The following is a 27,182-nucleotide window of genomic DNA, read 5'->3' as shown; positions in this document are numbered from 1 at the left end:
GTCAATAGTCTAGTTTTGTTGAATTTTGGTATCATGGTGCAGTCTGTTGTGATGCACCCGAAGACACATTGCAATGCCCTTGTTTTTTGTTTCAATAATTTTCTCCATTTTAAATAAGGTGAATTCAAGACTAATTACTTGTTTCCAAGTGTATACAATTTAAAAGTTGCAGGTTGTGGTTTCCCTGCATCTGAAAGAATTTTTTGGTTAGTAAAGCATTGCCAGGGATAAAAAGGTGCTTTAGATGAAATCAAAATTTGTTCCAAAGCTTCTTTGACTGCGGAGTTTGTATGGCCAATTTAGTTGCTTTTGTACTCTTCAGTGCACGAAACAGGAAGAACTTCTAAAGTTTGCTACAAAATTCTTTTTTGTTTTTTAAGTAACAACCGCAGAAATTTCACTACTACTGAAAAATGCTGACCTTTTTTCCGGAAATGTTGACCCTTTTTTTTTTTTTTTCCAAGGAAATGTTGACCATCTGATACGGCTCAGATACGCAATCGATATGTCTGATTGTGTTGGTGCCCTAATAAATTATACGCAGCGTTTTGTTAGCCCCCTTTTATTCTTTTTTTTTTTTTTTTTTTTTTGGTCAAAGTTAAGAAAGGAGAGAGGGAACACACAGGTATCATGAGGACTTGAACTCAGAACTACTTGGAAGCACACCAAAGTCGAACGATGTGTTTTAGAACACCTAACGTACTCAGTTGGGCTTTATGATAATGGGCTAATTTTTTTTAAAGAAAATTCTCATATGGGCCAATATAATAGAAGATTACCCAATATACAAAAACTCTTTTATAATATATTCATCCCGTATCCATATTCTAGTTTTCTGCTAGAATACAGGTACGGGTACGGATATAAATACAGGTATCCTGATACAATACTATACGATGGCGTGGTGTATCAGTACTAGGGTTTATTTCATAGCAAACCAGGTTAACGATTTCTCCCCCACAAAAGAAAATCCTTTATGGCTACCAAAAGCAAAGCAGGCAGAAAAATCCCAAATCACCCAAAAACAAACAAGACTAATCTGAAGGGAAAGCAAAACTCCAAGGCCGCCGCCCCAATACCTCACTTACCTGTCCTTGTTATCCTCCACATCCTCCAATTCCTTCCCACCAAACTTGCGATCCGCATAAGCTCTCTTTGCAAGCAATGGGTAGGGCTGTGGTCTTCAATCCCAGTATTAGATTTCGACGAGGACGAGCCACCACATGGCGTCGAAAACCTTGACATAATACTACTCCAACATACGAACTTCATCAATTTCTTGGACAGGTGTTTGGAGTTCCACCAGAAATGCGAGGGCTTGGACAAATTCCGGCTTCGTATGACGTTGAGTTCAGTCGAAGACAAAGACAAGCTTGGAGAGTGGTTGTGTTTTGCAGTTGGAAGAAGAGTCAAAGAATTAGATATCAGCCTCAAATATAAATATGAGGTCAATCAATATTGCTTTTCCTCTACCTTTTTCAATGCAAAGCCATTAGTTATTTTGAATTTGGAGAATGTGACAATAGCGTACAGCGGTCAGCCTATAAGCCTGCCCTCATTACAAACTCTGTCCATCAGAAGAGTGAGACTCACAGCCTCGTCTCTCTCCGCATTAATTTCAGGCTGCCCTTGCATTCAGTATTTGTCGTTAACTTCATCTTCTTGCTTTGAATCCTATGACTTATCCATGCAGACCCTTCTTGGTGCAGAGTCTTTAACTTCCTTGAATCTAAAGTACGTGAGAGTAAAGGACGACAATAATAATGATCCTAAAGCTCCTATAGGCCTTCCCTATTTGAAAACAATGTCCCTCGAAATTGTGGACCTGTATTACCCCCAGTTAATTTCAGGGAGCCCTTCCCTTGAGCATTTGTCAGTATCTTTTTGTTTCGCTAAATGGTATAGATCACCTAAGATTCCACGTTCTTCCAGTCTCAAATCCTTGGAAGTCAGAGATTTCGATTCTAAGGTGGTTCAAGTGAGTGGAGCTAAGAGTCTTGAATCTTTTACCTTGGTTTCAGAATCTTCAATGCAGATTGAGAGTATACAGTTGGATGGTTGCAAAAACTTGAAACATTTGAGCATTCGTGCTCCGAACCTGCCAGACTTTAAACTACACCTTCATGGATGCGAACATCTTGTGAAGGCCACACTTCATATTCCAGAGTTGGATGTAGGAAGCTCCTCCAATGTGGAATGGGAACATTTTTCTTCTCTGACAAAATATCTTAGAAAATTTGGACCTTGCAAGAATATATCGCTATATGTTGATGATGCCAAGGTGATTTCTACATCCTTACTGCATATGCATGCTTTGATAGATTTTGAGTTCTGTATTTTGTAAATTTTTTGTATTCTATTCCAACTTCTGCTGCAAGTAATTCTTCCACACTGATCATGATTTCCGTTTTTGAATCTTGTGCATGTTGTTGTAGGCTCTTATCTTCCCAAAAAAATTGAGAAGGACCTGCCCTCCACCATTACCTACTCTCAACACTCTTACTGTATCCATCAGTTCTCCAAGAGGTGCAAAAGATTGTGACTTGAGGCACTCTTTATTTTGGTTGGCACCTTCTGCAGAGTTTCTATCAATGAAATACTCTGACATTTCTTCCAAGTACAAGTACAGAAAGAAAATTCTTTAAAGGTGCAAGTTTTAATATCATCTCGCAGTTTATTATACTGCACTCGAAGACACGTTGCAATGTTCTTGTTTCAATAATTCTCTCCTTTTCAAACAAGGTGAAGTCACAATTTTTTTTTTAAACAAAAATATATTAATTTACATTAGTTTGCCCAGTTAACAAGCGAATTGTTTTCGAGTGCATATACAATTTAAGAGTGCAAAACCTGTTAATATTTGATGCAGATCAAATGAAAATGTTAGTTGAATGATAATTTGTTCAAAAGCTTCTTTGACTGCAGAGATTGTTGGTGAACAGAGTTAAGTGTGCTTTCTTCCTGAAATTTCAGTGGTGTTGATTGTTGAAGAATGGTTTAGTTTATAACATTTTAATCGCAATGAACAAAACTATTGAAGAAGTTAGTAAATTTCAGTGGTGTTGGTAATTAGATAGATGAAAAACAAAAGACTAAATGTTTCTATGTCATGCATGACAGCAAATGATGCAGAAACAAAAATAATCAAACGCATTCTTCTGCGAATATTGTAGTGTAAAAAATTTGTGTTAACATTAATTCTTCTATGTTGCATGATTGTATAAAGAATCGATCATTAAATTCTAAAAAGAACCAAATAATGAATTTTCCTGTTTCTGTTTGTACAACATTTGATGAACTACTTAGAAAAGCTTGCAACCAAATTCATCTATGGATGTTCCCTCGAGACGAGATGAAGCTGATTTTGATGCAAGTTCTCTAAGCTGATCCGAACTTCTTCCCAGTTGCATAGCAACCTTCATTTCAAACAACTCCCCATTTTCTCTTTTCTCCAAATCTTGTTCTTCAAGTGTGGCTTGAATTGTATCCTCCAATTTGTTGAAGAAGCCAGCGCAGTTCCTATACATCTCAAACACCGTCCCAATTTGCACACCATGCTGAAAAGCATTAACTGCGCTAGCCAATGACCCTGCAGCCACTGCCACGATGGCACTAGCTGACCCCTGGCCCACAAAAGCAGAGCCAATGGCTGCAACCCCAGTTAGCAAAGGGCCTGAGATTGCCAAAATCTTGTTGATCTTCAACACCAAGCTCCCCAGTCTCTCATAGTCTTCTATGTCTTTCGTCTTCACCACTTCAATAATTTCCCTCATTTCCTCTTCAAGTTCAGCACTCCACCCATTAATCTTTCCCATCTGGGAGTTGGGTTTGCTTGGCTTTTGAGATTGAATATTTTTAGGCCACCAAACAGCTGGCTCAAATTTTTTAGGGAACTTTTCAAGCATGGCTCCAAGCAAAGGAAGTGGGTAAGCTTTGTCGAGTGCCAAGACCTTCTCCATAGTGTCCTTCACATATTGTTCAGTAGGATCATGAAGGGCAAGCATGGTTTGGATTTGGCTCTGGAGCTGCTTGAACAATCTTGTGGCGTTGCGCTGTTCCTCAGCGAGCTGCGAAGGCTGGATCTTGTTCATCACAAGCAGCATTCCGGAGGCTGCAGAGAACAAAAGAGTGGAGGAGATGTTCAAGGCCAAAACGGACACTCCAGCACCGGCTGCAGTGCCTGCAATTCCAGCCATGAGTGTAGCTGAGAGAGTGATCATGTTGATGGAGTTGAGAAGAAGCGTGCTCCAGTTGTCGCGCTGCTCGCGAATGTTGTTGTGCATCTCAACTCTGTCTGCTACGTCTTCTAAGATTGCATAGAGCTGAGTTGTAGCAGCTGTAGGAGTTTCTGGAATGGCAGAACGGTTATTGTATGAATCATTATCAAGGATATGTTTTGGTTCCCTCAATTGAAGTCCCTCAAGCACCAGCTTTGTTGCTGTTTTTGGGACTGTGAAGCGGACTCCTGGGAGCTTGGGGACATGGATAGCAGCGTTGATATTTGATCTCCTTGAAGAAGAACAGCATGAAGAAGAAAAAGAAGAAGAGAAAATGAGGGTTGAAGTTTGCAAGGAAGCCATTTAACTTGTTGGGTTTTCTTGGATCTCTTTGGTTGTGAAGTTAAGAGTATTGAAATGAAAGAGGATCTGAGTTTTTCTCTTTGGTGCCTCTGTTGTTGTTGTTGTTGTTGTTGTAGGAGGAGAGAAGAGTTTGAGATGAAAATAGAAGGTCCAATTTGGTGTTATTTATAGTGGGGAAGCACAGCCGAAACTGAAAGGAAGGAAGAGGTCAGATTTGGAAAATATTGACCGTCTTGGCTGACCTGCAGCCTGACCCATTCCCTTATTTTTAATTTTCTCTGTTCAAGATTTGGTCCACTAAGGCTCCACTCTCTCTCTCTCTCTCTCTCTCTCTCTCTCACCGTACGTTTGCGTGCGTGGTACTTCACCTTGTCAACAATTGAATAAGCTGCTAGCAACTTGCAAGTTTGTGACCTCCTACCTATTTTATTGAAGTGGTCTCTTCACTGGGTTTTTAAGATGAACCGAGTGTTTCTTTACCGACTACTAGTTTTCAAACCTCAACATTATATTATAATTTTTCTAAATGTTTGGTCTTTTTTTTTTGGTACACTTGTCTCATTCCGATCCTTGTCACTTGAATCAATAGTGGGGTTGCTTCTATTAGTGCTTTAAAATATGTTGAAAGGAGTTGCTCTTAAAATATATATATATATATATATATATATATATATATATATATATATATATATCATTTTCAAGACTCAATTTGAAAGGATCATTTTATTATATTATAATATCACAATTATTTCACAAAAAATACAAGTCACCAAATACCATGTTAACATCTTTTCATTGTCAGAAATAAATGAAGTTGATGAGAGTAACCTAAAGCAGTAATTATTTTCGACCCGGTGTTAGCGGGGATTAGTCTGGATTGTGGTTAAGGCTTAAAGGTGCCACCCATAGTTGGGGCCCATCCAGGACCACCTCGTGGTTCAGACCAAAAAAAAAAGAAAGCAGAAATCACACATAATATAACAAAACAAAATGTAATAAAATAGTAAACCAAATTGTGTAAGGTAAAGCAGGTTTAGGCTTGCATACGCGAGCTAGGAAAATTTGTCAGGATGGTTAGCTTGCCCCATTGCAGCCAAGTTCGAGTCTGTAAGTTAGATAAATTTAGAATAGTTTATATTGTTGCTTGTATTTTTTTAAAAATTGAAAAAAAATGATGGAATAATACGACAGAACTGATCCGTGAGAATGTTATAAGATTTATATATTCCTGAACGAAATGTTAGATTTTTTATATAAGTGTCCATGATATTTCACACAATCTGAAATACATAAAAGACATACATAGCACCTTCTTCCTTGTGTACACGATCTTAGAACTCATTCAATCGCAGTAGTAGCAACTTAGGCAAAAGACACAAACGGCTCAAGACTTCTGCTCTCTCTCAGAAACTGTTTTAGCTCTCTCTTTATGATGAGATTAGGTTTAGAGAACATATCTGACAAGAGCAGGGTCTTAAGTTTATATAGGACTAGGTCAAGTCGTCTCTACTCATCATCGAGGGCCGACTTGACTAACACTAAGCGCCCATCAAGCAACGGTTCAAGCAAAAGGAAATAAATAGGACCCCTTTAATTGGCTTCAAAACTTTCCTTATTTCACAAAGTCTTGGGCCCTAAGGTATAACCTAATTTAAACTCCTATCAAACCTTATATAACTTAATATGTAGTGCATCGATCTAAATAGGAATATAACACAAAATTCAATTGTAGAATCCAAGAATTGCTCAACGTTAGCAGAAGGAACTTGTATAAACACAAATTTGACAAAACCATTAAGAAACAGCTCACATGGATACAAACAGAAAAAAGCTAAGAACAAGAAGCCAGAAAAAAAGAACAAACCTGAGTAACAATGACAAGCAGTTTTTTTTCTTACTAATGCTCTAATAGACATTGGAGCCCAGTTCCTGTTTTTGTTTTTGTTTTTGTTTTTGTTTTTGTTTTTTTGAAGACTCTTCTTTATGATAAATTGTTGGCTTCTAGTAATGAATGGGTTAGTGTGGCCAAAGTTGAGCCATCAGTATATGACAAAACAACTTGTTAATAGATAGACAATATGAGTTGTGGTAGCTTCAGCAATTTGCTGGCAAAACAGAGTTCTTATAATCCATGCTTTGTGGTTGCAATAAGGGATGCAAAGAAGAGGGAAATCACTTTGGTTGGTGTGTTGTTCCACGAATACTGTGTAAATTTGAAACACAGAGATGCAAAGTTTACGGTATAACCTTGTGGTCTTTTGGGAATCAGATGCAAAATTAATAAGATATAGAACCTCAGATGTTCAAGGCATTCCCTATTCCTTGCAATTCAAGAAATAGATTTGGATCTAAACCCTGTATTACATAGACAATCAAAATATTGATGGTGCTTTTGAACGGAAAAAATATATATATGGATTGTGTTAAAGAATTTCAAAGTTAAAACAACTTTGAATTTAAACCCAAACTTCATGTTCCAAATTTGGATTGTGTTTGGATGTACTGGTCTTTGGACATGGGGACCTTTCTCTGACAGATTATCTTGAACATTTTGATTGTTTCGAGGAATTATCGCTATACATTAAGGATGTTGAGGTGAGTCTACATCCATTGATCATGATTGTTTTTCAGTTTGTATGTATTTTAGTCCAACTTGTGCAATTAATTGTTCCAATTCTGAATTTTTGTAGGCTTTCATCTTCCCAGAAAAATTCGGAAGGACCTGGCCTCCACCATTACCTAATGTCAACACTCTTACCGTAATCATCGATTCTGAAAAGGTGCAAAACATTGTGACTTGAGGCACTCTTTATCTTGGTTGGCACCTTGTGCAGAGTTTCTATCAATGAAATACTGTGACATTCCTTCTGAGTACAAGTACAGAAGGAAAATTCTTTAAAGTTGCACTCTTTGTATCTTGGTATACAAGAAAACTCAGTAGCCCAGTTTTTCTAAGTTTTAATTAAGAGTGGTGATTTCCCCATTCCCATTTTGACCACTTACACTCCTTTTAATATCATGTTGGAGTTTATTTTAGTGCACTCGAAGACACATTGCAATGTTCTTGTTTCAATGTTTCAATGATTTTCTCTCCTTTTGAATAAATAGAATGTTAATTAACATTAGTTTTCCATGTTAACAAGCTAATTGTTGTCAAGTGCATATACAATTTAAAAGTTGCAGAGAATTTCTTGCTTAGTAAAGCACTGCCATGGATCAAATCCTGTTATGCAATTGGGCTGGTACACAGTGGAAAAGTGGGCTAAACTCTCTCCGTCTCCCCAAGTGCACCCAGGTTCGATTCACGTAAAAGACAATCTTGAAGCAACCCAATACAATATTCCCCCCTACCCCTTCTAGTGAATGACAAAGAAAATCCTGTTAAAGTTTGCTTTAGATAAAATGAAAATGTTAGTTGAATGATAATTTGTTCAAAGCTTCTTTGACTGCAGAGACTGTTTGTGAACAGAGTTAAATGTGCTTTCTTCATGAACAAAGTTCTTGAAGAAGTTGGTATATTTCAGTGGTTTTGGTAATTGCTCCAAAACATTTTCCTTATCTTAATGAACAATTTTAGGTACTAATCAAACAAGTTTAGATTTTCATCGCTTTTTCAGTTTGGCAAATTAAATGATGGAATAATACTACGGCAGAGCTGATCCGTGAGTATGTTATAAGAACTCTACATTCCTGAACGAAATTCAATTGCACAATCCAATTTGTCACACAGAAATCGGAATGGCTCAATGTTTGCAGCCGGAACTTGTACAAACACAAATTTTTAAAAAACCATTAAGAAGAAACCCTATTTTGTACTTCTGTATGAAAACACCAGTTAGAACAACTCACACGGATACATGCAGAAGAAGCTAAGAACAAGAAGCCATGAAAAAATAAAAAAATTTGTAAAAAATAAAAAAAATAAAAACATTCTGAGTAACAATGACAAGCAGCTGAAACGCAGCATTAGAGCGAATCCCGTAGGTACAAGACTGATGACAATGTTAACTCTCATATACAAAGGGTACGGCAGTATTTATATCATCTCTTGCCAGAGAGACTGATTGAGCTGACTTTCATGGGGGTTGCCACCACCAGTGGAGCTTCCGGGGAGTCTGTAACAGCATAGTTGTCGTGCATGAAACGACTCTCCACAATGGACTCGTCCTTCAACAGAATCTTGTAACAATAACAACTCTTAAGACCTTGCTGATTCCTGTAGCATTCATGAGCACTGTTCTTCACCTGCTGAAAGTCCCATACCACGCTGAACTTTCCCACTGTTGTGACTAGGTGACGCTCTTGTTTACCATTTTCAGTGACCTGTAAACAGACATTACAAGTTTTCAGCACAATGCATTTCTCAATAAAGAAAGCTAATGAATGCATCTTCTATTTTCCAAATCATGGCAGAACTGTTTGGTACTTGTTGATTTTATTATTACAAAAAATGAATTCTCATCTTTACTTCTATATTTTCTATTTTGATGATTCTCCCCTTCTAATTATATTTGGAAGAGATAAGTAAATGATAGTTTTCTATTCCATTCTATCAGTTTTATAAAGCTATATAACTAAACATACCACCGAGTTTTCTATGGAACACTTGTTTGCTACAGGTCTATGCCTAAAAGAACAAATACAGGGCAATGAGGGAAAAAAACATAAAATCCAGCCTACATCTATGCAAATGCAGAACTTACGTAGCAATCCTCAAAATTTCACATTTTAATGCAAGTGTGAAAGCTAATGAATGCACCTTAACACTAGTTCAATGCTTGATCTCATTTTCGAAAGAGTTTGAACCACAACTTTAAATTTGATGCACTTATGCAAAATGCAGCTAGCACACAGTGCATTACCTAAGAAATGAGAATTCTAAGTAGTTAGTGTTAGCTTCTGCTTGTTCCTCTGCTGTTTTCTGTTTAGATACTTATTCCCTAAGTTATGGCCGGTATCCACGTCATGATCTAAGGTTGTTGGCTAATCCCTTCACTATATAGGGAATTTGGTCTTGTATGGCCAAGTTCGTTGCTTTTGAACTCCAGTGCACGAAACAGGAAGAACAACTAAAGTTTGTTGAAACAACACTAAGAAATTCTTTTATTCTTTTTCAGTAACAAACACTAAGAAATTTTCACTGCTACTGAAAATTGCTATATATTATCCTACACTTAATACCAGGCAGACAAACAATATCATAGTATCGTTGTCAATGAAGCATGGGAGTAGATATCAAACAATCAACATTCTCCAATAACAAAAATTGAGATTAAGCTACCACAAAAATCAATCAAAACATGCTTAACTATTTAATCAATGTATGAGAAGCATCATAATATACAATGAGCATCTTTAAGATTCTTAACACTTTCAAATAAAATCTGTAAGACAATTAACATAGAAAAATCCACGCTTTGTTTAAAGCAGATATGACAGTTCAAATATCACCAATGGCATTATAGAGGAAAAGAAATGTATTCTCTGGCTGCACACATGTATGAGATTCACGCCATATATACCAGAGATATGAATCCAACATGACTTGTCATGAAATTCTTCTGGCATGATAAGTCAAAAAAATTTCCAGAACAATAAATTCAAAAGTCCTCTGTTATGAAAGTTTTCACTAATTAGACTTTTCATGTTGTCTAATTGCATTGAACGCTCAGACATTGGTGTTTTGACATTAGCATTTGTAGTACTGGTTAAAACATGGTTTAGTTATATTATGCCAATGCATGGTTACAGAATGAAACTAGTATAGCTATAACCACAATCAAACCAATAAAGCATGTATTGATGGCAATATATCGTGAACCTATAGAAAATATCCAGGATATACAAGCATCTAGAAAAACTATAGGTAGAACATGAAGCTGTCTGAAAAATATGGAAAACATGAACATCGAAAAAATCGCATTCAAGACTCATTAATGTAGGTTGTCATTTAATTTAACCAAGATATATGAAACTGAACTCTGTAACAACTGAGGAAAACATTAACACCAGAAGAACTCATTCAAGAGTCATTAATATAGATGGGCACTTAATCTAACCAAAATGACACTGAACACAATTTCCAATTACAAGAATCGCCGTCATATACCTTCAAAAAATTTATTCAAGCATGCATATGTCCAAAAGATCTAAATATTGCAGCATTTAAATAGAGAATAAGTTGCTTACCCATGAGAAATGGCCACCGTGAAATCTATTGTCTGTGCCAGCCAAATGCGAGTCCAAAGGGGTGAGCTTCAACAGCCTGGGAGCTGGTATCTTGTTTCCAGCTCTACCACTAAATGCAGTCTTGGTCTTTCCATCTTTGTCAGTGAAGAGAGTGCATATTAGAACCAAATAAGTATCAGTTGTGCCTAACACCCACTTCCCATCATAAGTTACATCAACATGGGTAATGGGGGAACCCAGCCCTGGAAACGCAGTCTTTGCCTGCCTCATGGAGGTCTTGGAATACAGCCTTATCTTCCCTTCCAGAGATCCAACAACAATAGACCCATCTCCAGTGGTAGCAAAGCACTGAAAATTGGTCCCTCGAGAAAACTGATGCCCCTGAGTCCAATTCAGCACCGGCGAATTAGCGGCAGCAATGTTCTGAACCATTCCTGCCCGATCGCGCATATCCCACTGACAAAGCCTGTTATCATCCAAACCTAAAAAGGTTGATTCCGAAGGATCCAATTGCGACGCTTTAGTGTCATTAGTAATATCCCTCATTGTAATATCTGTTCCATCCTTTTGAAACTTCCATTCAGTGACAATCTTGCCGGTCTCAATATCAAGCTGTTGAATCCCATTAGCTTGAGGCTTCCCTTCCTTCAATGGACTCATAAGCAGCATATTAGTCTCAGCCCTCATTAACAGAGCCTTCTTGGGCGTCGATCTCCCTAAACTCGAGCCCCCGCTATCGAATTTCGCGACTACGCCCTTCCCATGAATCCCATGGTTGAAATTCCGATAAACCTGAACACCAGTGTCGTTCACCAAGAAGCTATTGTCCATTGCGCCAAGGGTTAAGCTCTGGACACCTCCATTGGCGGCCTCCTCGAACTCCTCCATCAAGTCCTGGCTGGGCCGGACCGGCGTAGCCGACTTAGGGCTTTGATCGATATCATCATAGTCCCAAGCCGAATCGTCGGCTGCCTCCGGCTTGGCCCACCCGAGAAACTCCTTGCCGTAAACCTTGACCTTGTTCTCCTCCGTGGCTTGGACTCCGTACACGTTCTCGAACAAGTAGTCCTGAAACTCCGTCACGAACCTCCGGTACTGCTCGTCGGTGTAAAATTTCAAAGCCCAGACGCCCTTGGACACGAAATCGACTCGGCGCTGATCGCCGAACATCTTCAATTGCATGTCGGTGGAAACCCTAGCTCGGACCTTGGACCCGACCTTCAGAACCCACTGTCCCTCACGGTCCGATCGAACGTCGTCGTCGTAATCATCGTCGCCGTCGACATTAGAGGTCTTGACGAAAGAGTAAGACGTCTTATCGGAGACGACCCACTTGGCCTTGGGAGTGTTGCCGCCGATGTGGAGATAGAGCTTGACGGCGTTCTGGTTTTGCGCGGCAGAGGAAGAGGAAGGAGAGCCGTACTTGAGCTTGAGGGCTTTGAGCTTGGCGTCGACGTCGTCGATGGAGGAGTCTAGGGTTTCGGATTTGGGCTTCGAGGAGGGCTGGTGCGGCTTCTCCTCGGCGTCGTCGTACTGGTCTTCGTCTTCCGAAACCTCTTCTTCTTCCGACTCGTACTCGTCTGAGTCGGTGATGTGATCCTCGCGGCTCTGAGAGGTTCCCATGCCTTTTGAAATTCGAAATTCTCAGAGCTCAGAAAGACGAATGTCGAATTTCGAATTTCGAATTTCGAAGATTTTGTTTGGGAAATGAAATTTGAGTATTGAGAATTTGGGAGCGAAAGAAATTGTAGAGGTTTTGATTTTGTGGAGCGTTTGCAGAGTTGGCTGCTGACTCGGTTGCTTTTTTATATGTGCTTTGCTTTCAGCGTAGCGTTAATTTGACGTGGCCTTTGCTTCTTGGTTAAGGAAGGGATTGGCTGTAACGCGGGGTACATCTCCCATTTGTGAGAGTATATGCCACGTATGCGTTTCATTAATGTGATCGACCTCTCCTCCCTTTTCTGAGGCATTACTTAAAAAGTTTAAAATTTGCTTTATGAACCGTTAGGATTAGTTGGTTAATCCTATCTCATCAAAAAATAAAAATAAAAATAAAATTTAAACTTACGATATGTTTACTTCAAATATGTGAATTCTTGAATTAGAAAGTCATGAATAAATTAGATAACGAGTGAACATAAAAAGAATATGTTTGCAAATAAATTAGTAGCATATTTACTTACACTAGTAAACACAAACAAATTAGAAAATAGATCAAATACTCATTAGATGTAAGCAAATATGCTACTAAGATCTCTAGTTTAATTGACTATGTTTCATTTATTTACCACAAAGAGATTACTAAGTCGTTAGTGCATGAGATAATGAGTTAGGATTAAGCTAGATTGAAGGTTCGATTTCCTTTCTTTTTTTTTCTTTTTTTTTTATCAAAGTAAGATAACTTCATTGAATCAACAATGTCATAGTACAAAGGAAAACTGGACCTTAGTAATGTAACAAATGTGGCCTCATTAAAACCTTGCCTTTAAAAACCCCCAAATGGGGAAAATCCGGTCAAGGAAAAAGAGTACCACTACATCACATCCAGCAGAAAATAATTAAGAAAATAATTTGTCACTGGCCAAAACATCAGAAATCCATAAAGGACCATCCTCTAACCAAACTTTGAAATCCTGAGTCAGAAGTGCCTGCTTAGCCAATAGATGAGCAACCTGATTACATTCCCGAGGAGCAAATTGACAGGAAATATGAGTAAAATGATTAAAAAGGCCCTTGACTTCATCGACTAAAACACCCTCCACCGACCAGCTTTCCTAAAAAGATTGAAGATTCATAATAATCTCCTTTGCATCCATTTCCAAAATGACAGAAAGATGTCCCAGTTGACGTGCAATCTGTAATCCCAAAATTGCTGCATAAAGTTCAGTAGCTTTAGGAGAAAACATGCCATGAAGACCTTTATAGCCAGCCATCATTAAATCACCCATATTATCCCGTATCACAACTCCCAAACCCCTAAATCCAAACAGCAAATTGACAGCACCATCAACATTTATCTTCACAAAATTACCAGTAGGTGGAGACCAATGCCGCGTATGATTATTTGCTGGAACACGAGATGGTAATAAAATAATAGCCCGTTGATACTCCAAAACAAGCTTTCGAGTGCAAGCCAAAAGACAAAGATGTGAAGTACTTCGGCCAGAATGTAAAAAATCATTACGAGAGCTCCATAATCCCCAACTCAAAAAAACAAAGAAGACTAACTCGTCATTAGTCAAAACTGAGGTAATATATCGGTATAACTCCTTAAAAGTACCAACCTGTAGGGGAATAGTCAAATCATGAATAGGCGAATGCTGCCAAACCTCCCTTGACAATCGACAAAACCAAAGAGCATGTATAACAGTTTCAGGCTGTTGAGACCATCTAAAACAAAGTGGATCCAGAACAATTTGACGCTTAAAAAGGTTCACCTTACATGGAATAATGTCATGTACCGCTCTCCATAAGAACACCTTCAATTTATTTGGAACTCGCAAGGACCAGATAGATGACCATAACAAATCCACTGAATAATCTGACCCACTTACATCTCCCTGCTGTCTCGAAATTAAACTTTGAGATAGCCAATAACCACTTTTGACACTATATTTCCCATTCACAGCATAATGCCAAATTAGCCTATCTGAAGAATTTGGTACCAAAGGAATGGACAAAATAGCAGCAACTTCTTCTTTCTAAAAAACTGCATAAAGTAAATCTAAATTCCAACAACCAGCTGAATCGATTAAAAATTGAACAGTAGCATCATCCCCAAAAAATTGAGGTGAAGAAGGCCGGAAAGAGGACGGCAGAGGCAGCCAAGGATCTCGATTAATTTTAATTGATGAACCATCACCTACTCTCCAACGAAGACCAGCAGTCAATAATTCCCGACCCCAAAGTAAGGATCTCCAAATAAGTGAAGGAGAATTCCCTAATGGAGCAGTCAAAAAATCTCCATTAGGAAAATACCTTCCACGATACACCTGCCCCACAAAAGAATTTGCATTGGTGAGAAGCCTCCAACCTTGTTTAGCCACCAAAGCCTGATTAAAAAGTTCAAAATCTCTGAAACCCAGGCCACCAACTTTTTTGGTTTTACATAAGGAAGACCATTTGAGCCAATGAATCCCTTGACGATTATGAGTTTTTCCCCACCAAAATCTCGCACACATAGCAGAGAGTTCTTTACATAGGCTTTTTGGTAAATGAAACACCCCCATAGGATAAGAAGGAATAGCTTGAATTACAGATTTAATAAGAACTTCTTTACCAGCTTGTGAAAGAAGTTTTTCTTTCCACCCATTGAGACGATGCCAAACACGATCTTTAACAGATCGAAATAATTCCTTTCTTCCCCTACCAGCCAAAGTAGGCAAACCCAAATAAACCTCATGGCAAACCACCACCGAAATGAATAAAGAATCAGTCACTAGTTGTTGAAATTCCATAGAAGTATTAGGACTAAAAGACAAAGCTGACTTCTGAAAATTAATTACCTGACCTGTTACTTCTTCAAACACTTGAAAGATATTCTTCAATATGGAACATACATCTGGAGTTTGCTCTAAAAATAATAAACTGTCATCTGCAAATAATAAATGCGTAATTGGAGGGGCATAACGACCAGCACAGACCCCAATTAAACTTCCATTCATCTCAGCAAAACGAAGTAAACCAGAAAAGCCTTCAGCACAAAACAAGAAAAGATAAGGGGATAAAGGACAGCCCTGACGTAATCCCCTCTGTGAGTTGAAATGACCAAAAGAATTGCCATGCCATAACACCGAAAAGGAAACAGTCGAAATACAATCCATTATGCGTCGTACCCATTCCTGTGCAAATACCAACCGTAACATAACAGCCTCAATATAACACCATTCCACCCTATCATAAGCCTTAGCCATATCCAGTTTAATTGCCAAAGCTCCCTGTTTACCCTTTTTCCTCCTTTTGACAGCATGCATAACCTCAAAACCCACCATGACATTGTCAAGAATATTCCTTGATGGTACAAAAGCACTCTGAGTATGATAAATGACAGATTGCAAAACCAACTTCAGACGATTTGCAAAGCATTTTGCAATAAGTTTATAAATGACAGTACATAAACTTATTGGTCTAAAATCACCAACTTTTGAAGGAGACTTTAGCTTAGGAATCAAGGCGAGCAAAGTGTGATTAAAAGGCTGGACACTACTCAAACCATTCAACACACTTAAACATAGCAGACTAACCTCATCACCAAGAATATGCCAATACCTTTGAAAAAATAAAGCTGACATCCCATCAACACCAGGGGATTTAGTGGCTGGCATTTGAAATAAAACCTTTTCCAAATCAGATCGCGTAAATGGAGATAGTAAATGAGAGTTCATACCGGAAGAAACACAAGGCTCCAGAACAGACAAAACACGATCCATATTAATACCTCCAACACGTGTAAAAAGATTGCTAAAAAAAGAGCAAAACATATTACCAATTGCATCAGAATCGGTTTGCCAAACCCCATGATCATCTTGCAGTTGACGAATTAAATTAACTCGTTGCCTTGTTTTTGCCCTTTCATGGAAAAAACGTGTATTGCTATCCCCTTGCTGCAGCCAAGTTACTCTAGAGCGTTGTCGCCACATTGTCTCCTCCTGTTCCAGTAGAAGATCTAAACGAGCCTCCAGGAGTTTAAGATTTGGCAAGTAAATAGGAGAAGGAACAGTGGCCTGCAAATGAGCAATATCAACCTTCACCTTCCGGATTTGCACTTGTAAATTGCCAAAATGTATCCAATTCCAACGTTGTAGAGAATTGGCACAACGAGTAAGTCCCTGACTAATACCAATTGCAGAACCATCAGACCCTTGCCATGCCCCTTGAATAATCCTCTCACAATCAGAATCACCAACCCAAAATTCCTCAAAATGAAAACGCCGGCGTTTTCGGGATTGTTGTGCAGTAAATTCATTATCAGTGAAAACATCAAATAAGAGAGCCTTATGGTCAGAGACAGAGTTGACCAGATGATGACATAACACATGTGGGTAGTCTAGAAGAAAAGTATCATTTACCAAACCCCGATCAAGACGTTCCTCAACAAAATCATCACCAGCACGATAATTAGACCAAGTAAAGGAATGGCCCACAAAAGGAATGGAGCTAAGACCACAATCAACCAAAACATCTCGGAACTGACCAATTTGAATCGAGCTACGTTGACAAAGGCCGGTCTTTTCACTCACATCTAATAATTCATTAAAATCTCCAACAACCAACCAACCCCCTTGAATAGATGTCGATAATCGTCTTAAAAGTTCCCAAGAATGGGATCTTAGTTGAGGAATAGGATTTCCATAAAACCCAGTTACCCGGTAAAATTGACGATCTGGAGAGCAAATAGAAACATCCATATGACCTGCAGACGACCCTACTAACAGGACATGCCAATTTGATTGCCACATAAACAATAAGCCACCGCTTAAACCAACTCTTTCTACAGAAAAGAATCCAGACAAACCTACCTCAGTACAAATCTTCTCCATCTGCATATGAGTCATCTTGGTTCAGCCAAGAAGACCAAATCGGGACGATTCTCCCTTAAGATATTCTTAAGGGCACGTAATGTTCGGGGTTTCCCGAGACCCCAAACATTCCAACATAAGAGTTTCATTTCTCGTGGTGGGGCAGCCCTGCTGCATCCACCACGGTTTTGTCACCAGACGAAAGAGAATTAACCTTGATTTTCTTAGGACATTTGATCTGCAAAGAGCCGTGAGTGAAGTCATCAGGAAGACCACCCAAAAGAGGAATAGAATTAGTAACATCTGTGAGAGGAAGAGTGGTATCAGCAACACCTTTTAGACGAGCAGACCGTTTCCAACCTTTGCAGGAGGTGGAAGAAAGACCTAGACCAATTTCCAAATGAGTAGAATTTGGAAAAGAAATATCAGAGAAACCAGAAGTTAAGGGGGAGACTGAAGTAGTTGATGTATCTAGATTTGTAGGAAGTACAGGGCTCGAAGTCTCAACCCTTTGGGCCGGATCATGTAAAGTAGCTGTGCCAAAGAGGCCCAATTGAGAAGTGTGGGACATAGAAACTTGGGCCTTTAACTTTCCAACTGGCAAAGGAGAAACCGCTTCAGACTTTTGAAAACCATGTAACTGACTTATCTCCTGAATTGAAGGAGATAAATCTGAAGTACTTACTTAGCTCGAAGGTTGATATTTTATTTCATCATATTTATACATCACGAAGTATCATAAACATGGCATATAAAGATTCTAGTTTTTGTAATTTTTTTAAAAAACAAAGATTATAGTTTTCAATAGGACACGAGAATGCATTCCAAATTCAACAAAAGTTTTTTATTCTTTTTTTAGGGAGCCTATGCCCCTTTTTTAAGATTGAATAAAGAGCCAAAGAACCTTAGATGAAATGCTATGGAGGATGTAGGGAAGGTGGTGTCTGGCTTCGATTCTCATTGTAAATAACAAAACAAAATAAGTACTATACTAAAAGGTAGAAAGTGGAGCAGTATACAATGATCAATAACAAAACAAAATAATTAAAAGAAAGTTTTTAAATCAAAGTTTTCTTGGGTAATCATAACAAGGAATGTGGGCGAAAATCCAGCCAGCAGAGCAAGACACAAAGGGCTAAAGCAGCCAAACTACTAGCCCAATAGGCAACCAATTTGAGAAGCTTGCTTGCCTTACCAAAACTTGGCAGTAATATGACCAAGTAGAGGCCACGAGTGGGAAGAACAGGAGGAACTGACCATAAAAATAAAAAGAACAGGAGGAACCAGAAATGATCATAAGTTGCCTCCAAATCTCTAATTGGCATCCATAGAATAAAACTCGTTCTTAGATGGATTGTGGGAACAAAAGGCTTGCGATCACAAATCCCGTTCCAAGAGCAATGCTGCTGCCAGTTGTGGATAATGAGACTAACCCTAGCATCAAGAGCCAAACCCGAACTCGGGATAGCAGGAGGACTCCTAAGAAGTTGGTAGAGGTCCCAATGGATGTCAGTTGTCAAACCACAAATTCAATTGGGACTTGTATCTAAATCTCTGATTTATAGATTTTTCTCCAATTCCAGGGCAAACTTGGGGAGGGTTAACAGCCCAAATTCTTATGCCCCTGTGATTAAACTTACGCACCCATCTGGTCCAAATGCGGTCAGAATTGCTCACAACATGCCATAAGTGTCTAAGCATCAAAGGTTTGTTCCAAGAATGCAATGCAAGCACCTAACGCCCAGGCCAGCACTACTGAGTACTGAAGATATGCAAGTCTATGACTGTCCAAGAAACCAATAATGATCAGCAATTGAATTTTTCTCATACAAGCAATCTCACAACTAAACTAGTACTACGATTTCAAGCAAATTTTGTCATTGGTTCATTGCTGGGTATAGGTAGCATAATCACGTTTTCCAAATTTCAGCTTTGCCTACAAGTATACTTACATATTACACCGGACAGTTGAACTTGCTAAAACAAGAATAGTAAGCTACAGGTTTTCTGTTTCCTTGGTCACCTTCAAATGAAGCTCTGAATTCCCAGAACATGAACCTCATTCTTCTCACAAGGCATCGCGAGAGGCAATCCGGCAAGTAATGGCATCAGCAAGAGAAGATATCCCTAGTTCCACGCTCGTTATCTTATAGTGCTGAAAATAAAGAGTGTTGATGATCACTAACTAGAAACAAAATCACAACAAAACTAATTGCCGCTAGAAAAGTGATCTAGACTCAAGAGTGTACCTTTTGTATTTGGGCTTGGTCTGCTCTACCTCCCAACTCCTCCAAGTCAATCTCTTTTCCATTGATTAGTTTCTCTACTGCTTTCTGTTCAATCTAGTATTCAACAAAAATTATTAAAGTCAGAATAGCTAACATTTTCTGATATCCTGAAGCAATGCAAGGCTTGATCTAGTAGATCTTTCAGAGTGATCTTACCTCATCAGAAGAAGAATTAAAACGAGCGGCAAGCACATAAGTCGAGCTTTCAGAGATGCCACATCTTTTCAACGATTCTGTGATCTAGTCACGTTCAAAGCTAGGGGTTACATATTTGCAGCACGAGAAAAATAAGCAACAGGCCACAGAACATATTAGTTAATAGGTAGAAAATTACATGCTTGGATCCTGAGTAATTGTAAACAAGCTCAGAATGAAGAGTGCGCGTTGTCAGCGACTCTCGGGACTTGGCTACAAGTGTCTTATGTGCAGCTGCAAGCAAAGGAAAAACATCTGGTATCTGCTTCCATTGTGGGTGAAGGTAACATTAGAGAAACTCAACAAGAAGGATCTCAGCAAAGAGAATACAACATTGAAGGAAAAAATAAAAAAAGGGATGGTTAAAGTATGGAAAAAAACCAGAGAAGCATTCAGGAACGCGACTTCGGGGTCTAGTGTCCCAGATTGCATAGAATCAAGCAGCTCCCTACAAGATAATGACTTTACAACATAAGACAGATATATCACACATAAGTTTTGTTCCACTTCAATTGAAGTAGATGGGTTCATTCTTACTTCTGTTTAAAATTAAAACATCTTTCAAATTCAACTACAAATTCAATAACTTTCTTTTTCTCTTTTGGGACTGAAAATAAGATTAACAAGCGACGGCAATCTTGTTTGCAGTTAGAGCTATGTTAAGTACAGAGGAAATCATCGGTTCCCAAAAATTAATACATTGGAAGAAGGAAAAAAACACTTGTTGTTACTGGCATGTGATAAGTGAACAAGTTCATATCTATGTGCCAAAGAAATTACGACAACGAAATGCCCAACTTTATTCACCAGCTTAACCAGGTTTTGATGGAAAATCCAGGGGAACGAAATTGGGTTTGGTGAATTTTCCATGATAAAGCAATACCCAGTTGAGCTAGTTGCAATACAAAGATAGAGAGAAATGTAGAGAGCGAGAGAGATAGAGTACTTGGAGTTGGTGACTTCAGTGAAGAGAGCAAGAGAGAGAGTGTTCCCATTGACCTCAAACGCCTTCATGATTGCGTCTTCAAGCTGTAGGCTTTTGCACTGCAAGTCTGCAACAAAACAATTTAATTGAAGCTTACAATTTCTGGTGCGAATACATAATCAAATAAAAAAAGTAGCAAAAAAGCATCATGGGATTGACCCCAAGATAATAAACAAAATACAGAACCCATTATCGTAAAGGAAAGAGAACGAATTACAGAGCCAATATTTATTTAAAAAAAACACAAAATTCTGATTTGAATTATCGAAGCCTTTGATCCATGGCTTCTCGTAGGCAGATAGAGGAGACAAAAGACATGAGAAACAAAATTGTAGTCTAGCAAAACAAAGGTAATTCGAAACAAAATGAAAAGAATCCAGAGAATGAAAGTATCTCATATATGAAAGACAACATTCAGAAACCCCCCCCCCCCCACCACCCCCCAAAAAAAACCATAGATCTCGACCTCTAACCCAGAAAAAAGTGATGGCAATCATCAAAACATCTCAATATTTAACATTTAAATAAAAAATTTAGAGAGAAATCTGAGATGAGAGATGAGAGTTGAGAGGAGAGGAGAGAAGAGAGAATCCAAAAAAAGAATCGCAGCTCCATAGATGTATTGAAGAAATACATCTACCTTCAGAATGGCACAAAGAGGTGTTGAAGTCGCAGGGGAGAATGAAAAGAAGAAATAGAGACCATGGGAAGAAGGAGGTGGTCGTATGCAGTGAAAGCCAGAGGCGGAGGCTTCGAAACCCATGCTTCCGCTTGGGTTTATAAAACCCTCATTCACTGGATTGGTATCCGATCAAACTATGAAGCCCAACCAGTCCCAGTGTGCATTTAGGCCTACCAAACAACAGACTGGATTTTAGTCCATTTTAATTGGAGAAGTCTGGTCCAGTCCAGCCTACCAAACATGGCAAAGTCAAAAAATAAAAATAAAGCCATTTTAAGCGCGCCAGGTAGGGGTCGAACCTACGACTTTCTGCTTAGGAAACAGACGCTCTATCCACTGAGCTACAGGCGCTTAGTTGTTAATTTGTCTGCAATAAATTGTAATAAATAATAATTTCCATGTTATGCATTGCCGTGCCTATGGGTGTTTCTATAGAAGACAAATTGACGGATAAGATGTTCATATCTGTTCGGTCCCCAGGCTTAAGGCAACAAAGGAGCCAAGCTTGAAAACCATACTTGCATTGCATTGATTTTATGTAGGTTTTTTTTTTTGTTTATCGGAAAAGATGCTTTATTCGAAACAATAGAAGATGCCTAAAGGGGGTGTATTCAATTGAGATTTTAAAAGACTATTTATGGATAAATAAGTCTAGTGGATTTTAAAAGACTATTTAGGAACATAATGACTTGGAAGGACTTTTTTAAAGATTTTTTAAAGATTTTTTATATTCAGGATTTTTTATGTTTGGATTTTAAAGATTTATATAATAAGAATTTATAAGATTGGGAAGGACCACATGGATTTTTTATTTGTATGATGCTAACTAATGAGATTGGATTTTCTGCTCACCCTTACATAAAAAGATGAAATTTATTGCATGTCGTTTTCTTCATGACTTTTAAGAAACAGAGTAGTCTTGCCTTGCAAGTTGCAAAGATGAAATTTATTGCATGTCGTTTTCTTCAAAACAGAGTAGTCTTGCCTTGCAAGTTGCAAAGATGGAATTTATTGCATGTCGTTTTCTTCATGACTTTTAAGAAACAGAATAGTCAGTACTCCTTGACTTATAGATGAAATCATCCAAAATCTAACATAAGAGAGATACGAACGATAGTGTAATTTAGACAAAGATTCACAGTTTGAACCAATTACAGAGAAATAAGGAAAAGAAAATAATAGGAAGTCTGAACACCCCTATCCAAAATCCAACGTGAGAGATATGAACTATAGTGTTATCTATAAAAAAAATTTGTGGCCTGAACCAATAACGGGGAAACAAATAATAGAAAGACGAAGAAAGAAAACGGCTTTGCCAGAATCCTGCCCCCTACATTAAAAAAGAAAAAAAATAGAAAAACAAACATTAGAAGAGAAAAAAACAGCTCTTTTATTACTGTATTGATTAACGAAATCTTTCAGGCAAGAACAAATGTTGTCTTGTAAATATTAACCATATTGACCTGGTCAAAAATCTCCATGGGGCTCTCAAAACCATCATCTAGCTTCAAGCATAGCCCTCCACGTGTCAACCCCAACCACGCCATGCCCAACCTCCCCCCTGGCGCCCATTCCTCAATTTTACCAAGAAAACAAAAACTTGCCAAACTTTTGCATCCCTTCTTTCTGGGTTAGGGTTCCCAGCAGGACAACATGTCCCTCTGCCTCTTCCTCCTATGGCTCGTCACCATCCCTCTCCTCGCCTACTCTCAAAGCAACCCTAGAGGTAGGTTCCATAAATACACATGGCACATCCCCACTAATAATTAGACACATTTTATCGCTTTTTATCTTTAGGGTTTTTCTTGTTTGTTCATTTTTTTTTCACCCAAAAATAACACAAAATTCTAGCATTTTCCTCTAGTTGATTATACAATCCCATTTTTCAGATTTTATTTCAAACTTTTCGAAGCCTTGAATTATATGATGTTTCTCTTTTGTCCAGTATTTGATGCTGAAATATATTTTCCAAAGTAGGTACATGCAAAATTAATGTCTCAAAAATGCAGGGTACCTCCTAAACTGTGGAGCAGGGTCGTCGTCTGGCAACGACGTAACAGTAGGGAGCCTAAAGTACATCACAGACGAGGGCTTCATATCGGTGGGAAACACCAGCACCATCAAACAGGATGGCCTAGTGCCCATACTCACCACATTGCGCTATTTCCCAAACAAGTCCGCACGAAAGTACTGCTACACTATCCCTGTGATCAGAGGAGGGAAGTATCTCGTTCGAACCACGTACTATTATGGCAGTTTTGATGGCGGGAAGGAGCCTCCGGTGTTTGATCAGATTGTGGAGGGTACTAAATGGAGCGTGGTTAACACCACGGAGGACCATGCCAAAGGGATGAGCTCGTATTATGAGATTGTGGTGCAGGCTAAGGGAAAGGCCTTAAGTGTGTGCCTTGCGAGGAATAACATGACGGCATCGGGTTCTAGCCCCTTTATCTCAGCTCTTGAGCTGGAGTACGTGGACGATTCAGTGTACAATGCCACGGATTTTAACAAGTATGCACTTACCACGGTGGCCAGGAGTAGCTTTGGAGATGATGGTGACATAATTGGGTAGGAACTCAACTTGTTCTTTAGTACTCCTTGCTGCATTTTATCAATTAACTTGAGAGCAATTCAGTTGGACTACATTGTAAACTACGTCACCAATAGAGGTGTGACTAGGTGTATCAGCTGCACTAGTCGGTTCCACCTTTATTAGAGATGTGGTCTACAATGTGATCTACAAATGTGATCAAAATGGTTTCATTTTTTATTGGTACTAGTAATATATACTATGTGTACATTTGCAGATAAAACTATTTGAAGTTCTGAACCATATTTATATATGGGCACATTGTAGAGGCATAGAGATCAGATTTACTACTTGTTAAGTGGGTCCTACCTCCACTCTACTAGTGATGTAGCCTAAAATGTGATTTATGTAACATAGGTCATATGTGCATCATACCTTTGTAAGCTATGATCAGAATTTTTTTTTCAAACTAACATAAGTTTTGGCATGAGATTTGGTGACTGAAGCCTTTAATCACCCCAACAAATGTCACCAAATGTCGCCAAATAATGGTGATCGTTGCCACTTTTTTTGTAGTGAAGGAAATATAAATTTGTCTTTGGATACAAGTTTTTATTTTATGAGTGCTATGTTATCTGTACAATTATATATAATGAACTATCTGATGTTGAATATGTAAATATGAACTTAGCTTTCCAGATGACAAATTCAACCGGTTATGGCAACCTTATAAGGACCAGAACCCTGTTGTGACCAGCAAGCATAATGTAACTCCCTCCGATTTCTGGAACATCCCGCCAGCAAAAATATTCCAAAATTCTGTCACAGCAAGCCGAGGGAAGCCACTGCAAATCAAATGGCCAGCCGGGTCACTCCCCAGTGCAAGCTACTACATTGCATTATATTTCCAGGACAACAGAAATCCAAGTCCACTTAGTTGGAGAGTCTTTAATGTTTCTGTGAATGACAAGAACTTCTATGCCAATGTTAATGTCAGCACCAGAGGCTTAACAGTTTATGCACCGCAATGGCCGCTATCCGGGGAGACTCAGATTGTCCTAACTCCTGGCCAGGGCATACCTGTTGGGCCTGTCATCTGCGCCGGTGAGATCATGCAGATTCTGCCTCTTGGAGGAGTGACTGTCAATAGAGATGGTATAGCTTATTCAATATCCCATCCACTTTTTTCACCATTTCTTAAACCATGGTTATTTTTATCAGACTTTCCTCTTTTCTTGCTTGTTTGAATTTTTAACCGGTAAATGTCTTTGGTGTTCCTTAGTTGGGGCAATGAATGAGTTGAGAAGATATTTCGACAATCCACCTCCCGATTGGAGTGGCGATCCTTGCCTGCCAGGAGAGAATTCATGGACTGGTGTTACATGTTCTCCTGGAAAGCAGTATCGAGTAACAGCTTTGTAAGTCCACAAGGATATGTGACATGACTAAATTTTTGGCCCTGAATCTCATGAGGCATACATAATATGCTTACAAGATGTTTCCTAGATAATGATTTATGCTAGGGGGTTAAAATTTTGATTGGCAGTCAAAATGTTTTCATATTCTGTGAAGGAATCTAACTGGCATTGGGCTATCTGGGTCACTGGCACCAAACATAGCAAATTTGACTGCTCTACGCCATATGTAAGTAATCTTGCACTTGCTAGTTATGCTACCAACCATTGTTCACCAGCTTCTCTTTTCGCGATCACTTACTAAATGGCGCTTTTGATGGAATTATTTCCTTATAGTTGGCTTGGGGGAAACAAACTTTCAGGCAACATTCCAGAAATGGGCTCATTGAAGGAGTTGCAGAGTTTGTATGTTACATATGAAGTTCTATCACTGTCATTCATTCTTCAGTATACTTTTCTATGCTTAGCAATCCATGTATACTTCTTCTGCAATGCTTTAATTCTGTTTTTTTCTTTTTTGTTATCTGATAAAGGCATTTGGAAAACAACCAGCTTGAAGGACTAATTCCTCCATCATTAAGAAAACTTCCAAAACTACGAGAGATGTGAGCAAATCATTCTCTCTCTGTGTTTTCTTTTTATAACATTATTCTGTGGCATCAGCTAACTATTTTGCTGACCTGCTTTGGTTTACAGTTTCCTTCAGAATAACAAAGTTAAGGGCGATGTCCCCCACACGCCACAAGATAAAAAGAAGAACATTCAGTAAGAAATAACAACCCTAATTTCTAATTTGATCCCCAAAGTAATTGATTTCAATGTATTCTAACATCTTCGGATGAATGAGCCTGCTAAAAAAAACAAACAGGGTTCCTTTGCAACTTATGCTGGTTAATATTGCAGGTTGAAGAACGACCTTGACAGTGGATCGCAGTCTCCAGCTAGGATGTAACTGGGAAGTTTTAATCCCTGGAATAGAACTGTAAGAGTCGAATGACAGGAATGGATCGACACGGTGTGGAGAGATGGCAGAGAAATTTATGACCCCTGCTTCAGTAATAGTTTGGTTGGGGAAGGTCTTCATGTTTATGGCTCTCTCTTTTTTTTTTCTCTCCAAATGTCAGCCCCATAATTCGAAAACCAACAAACAAACCAAGTGCAGCATATGCAATATGATTAATTAACATGTACATCACTAACATGCCATACAGAAATTACTTAACTGCTAATGAGAATGTTATGAAATTCAAATAGCACAATGCTATGATCTTGTGTAATGTATATTCTGTAAACTATGGACATTCTAATGCAGGAGGATGTGGGCTCCTAGTTGTCTCTCCATGGCCACCCTCTTCCTTTATCAACACCCTACAGGCTGATGGGTTACCACTGTGGCACGTACCTTACAGTCGTGCCGGAGTGTGTCTTTCGATTTTTTTACGTTTAAGCTTTGTTTCCCTTAGATGTTTGCTTCTTTGGGACTAGGTCTGTTTGAGGCATATTTTGACACCACAAGTTATTTGTAATTTGAAACGGTTGCATTGAGATCACGAATCTTAGCATAAGTCAAGATTTAGATAGAGACAATGCAGGTAGGGATCTAAGGAAAATTATATAAATTGATGTTAGAGTTGCCAAGGATCTCGAAAAAAAAAACACCCCATCTAATGTTCATTCAAACACCATGATTTCCATCTTTTAACTTCAACCGAGAGCAGAGGTGACTGCCACTCAATGATCAAGTTGTGAGGGATCGCAATAGGTTCTACCATTTTGAGAATGGGACTTGTTTTGTGCTGA

General features: G+C 38.7%; 5 protein-coding genes, 1 non-coding gene and 1 pseudogene across 6 annotated transcripts; 2 read left to right on the top strand and 5 right to left on the bottom strand.

Annotated features, from left to right (window-relative positions):
• The first annotated feature begins 839 nt into the window (after positions 1 to 839).
• On the top strand, positions 840 to 3,291 carry LOC110772546 (F-box protein At4g09920-like). Its single transcript, XM_021976984.2, has 2 exons — positions 840 to 2,281; positions 2,436 to 3,291. The coding sequence occupies exons 1-2, from the start codon at positions 977 to 979 to the stop codon at positions 2,643 to 2,645; spliced, it is 1,515 nt and encodes a 504-aa protein (XP_021832676.2). The 5' UTR covers positions 840 to 976; the 3' UTR covers positions 2,646 to 3,291.
• Positions 3,275 to 4,699, bottom strand: LOC110772554 (putative F-box protein At4g22030 pseudogene; annotated as a pseudogene).
• A 3,673-nt stretch (positions 4,700 to 8,372) lies between these two features.
• Positions 8,373 to 12,562, bottom strand: LOC110772528 (Vacuolar import/degradation, Vid27-related protein). Its single transcript, XM_088245938.1, has 2 exons — positions 10,770 to 12,562; positions 8,373 to 8,903 (listed from the first exon to the last, which is right to left on the bottom strand). The coding sequence occupies exons 1-2, from the start codon at positions 12,390 to 12,392 to the stop codon at positions 8,622 to 8,624; spliced, it is 1,905 nt and encodes a 634-aa protein (XP_088102064.1). The 5' UTR covers positions 12,393 to 12,562; the 3' UTR covers positions 8,373 to 8,621.
• Positions 12,563 to 13,543: 981 nt separating this feature from the next.
• Positions 13,544 to 17,323, bottom strand: LOC148292523 (uncharacterized). The gene is made up of 2 exons (XM_088245849.1): positions 14,748 to 17,323; positions 13,544 to 14,159 (listed from the first exon to the last, which is right to left on the bottom strand). The coding sequence occupies exons 1-2, from the start codon at positions 17,321 to 17,323 to the stop codon at positions 13,544 to 13,546; spliced, it is 3,192 nt and encodes a 1,063-aa protein (XP_088101975.1).
• A 1,749-nt stretch (positions 17,324 to 19,072) lies between these two features.
• On the bottom strand, positions 19,073 to 21,553 carry LOC110772539 (EKC/KEOPS complex subunit tprkb-like protein). Its single transcript, XM_021976977.2, has 7 exons — positions 21,396 to 21,553; positions 20,717 to 20,822; positions 20,152 to 20,218; positions 19,910 to 20,032; positions 19,732 to 19,815; positions 19,537 to 19,629; positions 19,073 to 19,442 (listed from the first exon to the last, which is right to left on the bottom strand). The coding sequence occupies exons 2-7, from the start codon at positions 20,782 to 20,784 to the stop codon at positions 19,356 to 19,358; spliced, it is 522 nt and encodes a 173-aa protein (XP_021832669.1). The 5' UTR covers positions 20,785 to 20,822; positions 21,396 to 21,553; the 3' UTR covers positions 19,073 to 19,355.
• Positions 21,554 to 21,715: 162 nt separating this feature from the next.
• Positions 21,716 to 21,788, bottom strand: TRNAR-CCU (transfer RNA arginine (anticodon CCU)). Its single transcript has one exon. It is a non-coding gene; the product is annotated as a tRNA-Arg (tRNA).
• Positions 21,789 to 23,031: 1,243 nt separating this feature from the next.
• Positions 23,032 to 26,889, top strand: LOC110772559 (Leucine-rich repeat (LRR) family protein). The gene is made up of 9 exons (XM_021976997.2): positions 23,032 to 23,163; positions 23,447 to 24,005; positions 24,659 to 25,122; positions 25,250 to 25,385; positions 25,540 to 25,611; positions 25,719 to 25,787; positions 25,916 to 25,987; positions 26,079 to 26,147; positions 26,286 to 26,889. Exons 1-9 carry the CDS (start codon positions 23,091 to 23,093, stop codon positions 26,332 to 26,334), a joined length of 1,563 nt encoding a protein of 520 aa, XP_021832689.1. The 5' UTR covers positions 23,032 to 23,090; the 3' UTR covers positions 26,335 to 26,889.
• The last annotated feature ends 293 nt before the right edge of the window (positions 26,890 to 27,182 follow it).

The sequence above is a fragment of the Prunus avium genome, chromosome 8, assembly GCF_965620075.1.
Source record: "Prunus avium chromosome 8, drPruAviu1.hap1.1, whole genome shotgun sequence".
NCBI lineage: Eukaryota > Viridiplantae > Streptophyta > Magnoliopsida > Rosales > Rosaceae > Prunus > Prunus avium.
The sequence above is the reverse complement of the archived record's forward strand: the minus strand, read 5'-3'. Positions and strand labels throughout refer to the sequence as shown.

What these genes read in the sequence shown, in the direction of transcription:
- LOC110772546 (XM_021976984.2), top strand. Translation starts at nt 977, where the DNA reads ATGGCTACCAAAAGCAAAGCAGGCAGAAAAATCCCAAATCACCCAAAA. An exon ending in TATATGTTGATGATGCCAAG is followed by an intron (nt 2,282 to 2,435) that starts GTGATTTCTACA and finishes ATGTTGTTGTAG; the next exon opens with GCTCTTATCTTCCCAAAAAA.
- LOC110772528 (XM_088245938.1), bottom strand. Translation starts at nt 12,392, where the DNA reads ATGGGAACCTCTCAGAGCCGCGAGGATCACATCACCGACTCAGACGAG. An exon ending in ACGGTGGCCATTTCTCATGG is followed by an intron (nt 8,904 to 10,769) that starts GTAAGCAACTTA and finishes GTCTGTTTACAG; the next exon opens with GTCACTGAAAATGGTAAACA.
- LOC148292523 (XM_088245849.1), bottom strand. Translation starts at nt 17,323, where the DNA reads ATGACTCATATGCAGATGGAGAAGATTTGTACTGAGGTAGGTTTGTCT. An exon ending in GGGCAGGTGTATCGTGGAAG is followed by an intron (nt 14,160 to 14,747) that starts GTATTTTCCTAA and finishes ACTTTGTTTTAG; the next exon opens with ATGGTCTCAACAGCCTGAAA.
- LOC110772539 (XM_021976977.2), bottom strand. Translation starts at nt 20,784, where the DNA reads ATGAAGGCGTTTGAGGTCAATGGGAACACTCTCTCTCTTGCTCTCTTC. An exon ending in ACTGAAGTCACCAACTCCAA is followed by an intron (nt 20,219 to 20,716) that starts GTACTCTATCTC and finishes ATTATCTTGTAG; the next exon opens with GGAGCTGCTTGATTCTATGC. An exon ending in TTAATTCTTCTTCTGATGAG is followed by an intron (nt 19,630 to 19,731) that starts GTAAGATCACTC and finishes GTTGAATACTAG; the next exon opens with ATTGAACAGAAAGCAGTAGA.
- LOC110772559 (XM_021976997.2), top strand. Translation starts at nt 23,091, where the DNA reads ATGTCCCTCTGCCTCTTCCTCCTATGGCTCGTCACCATCCCTCTCCTC. An exon ending in GATGATGGTGACATAATTGG is followed by an intron (nt 24,006 to 24,658) that starts GTAGGAACTCAA and finishes ATATGAACTTAG; the next exon opens with CTTTCCAGATGACAAATTCA. An exon ending in GATAAAAAGAAGAACATTCA is followed by an intron (nt 26,148 to 26,285) that starts GTAAGAAATAAC and finishes TTAATATTGCAG; the next exon opens with GTTGAAGAACGACCTTGACA.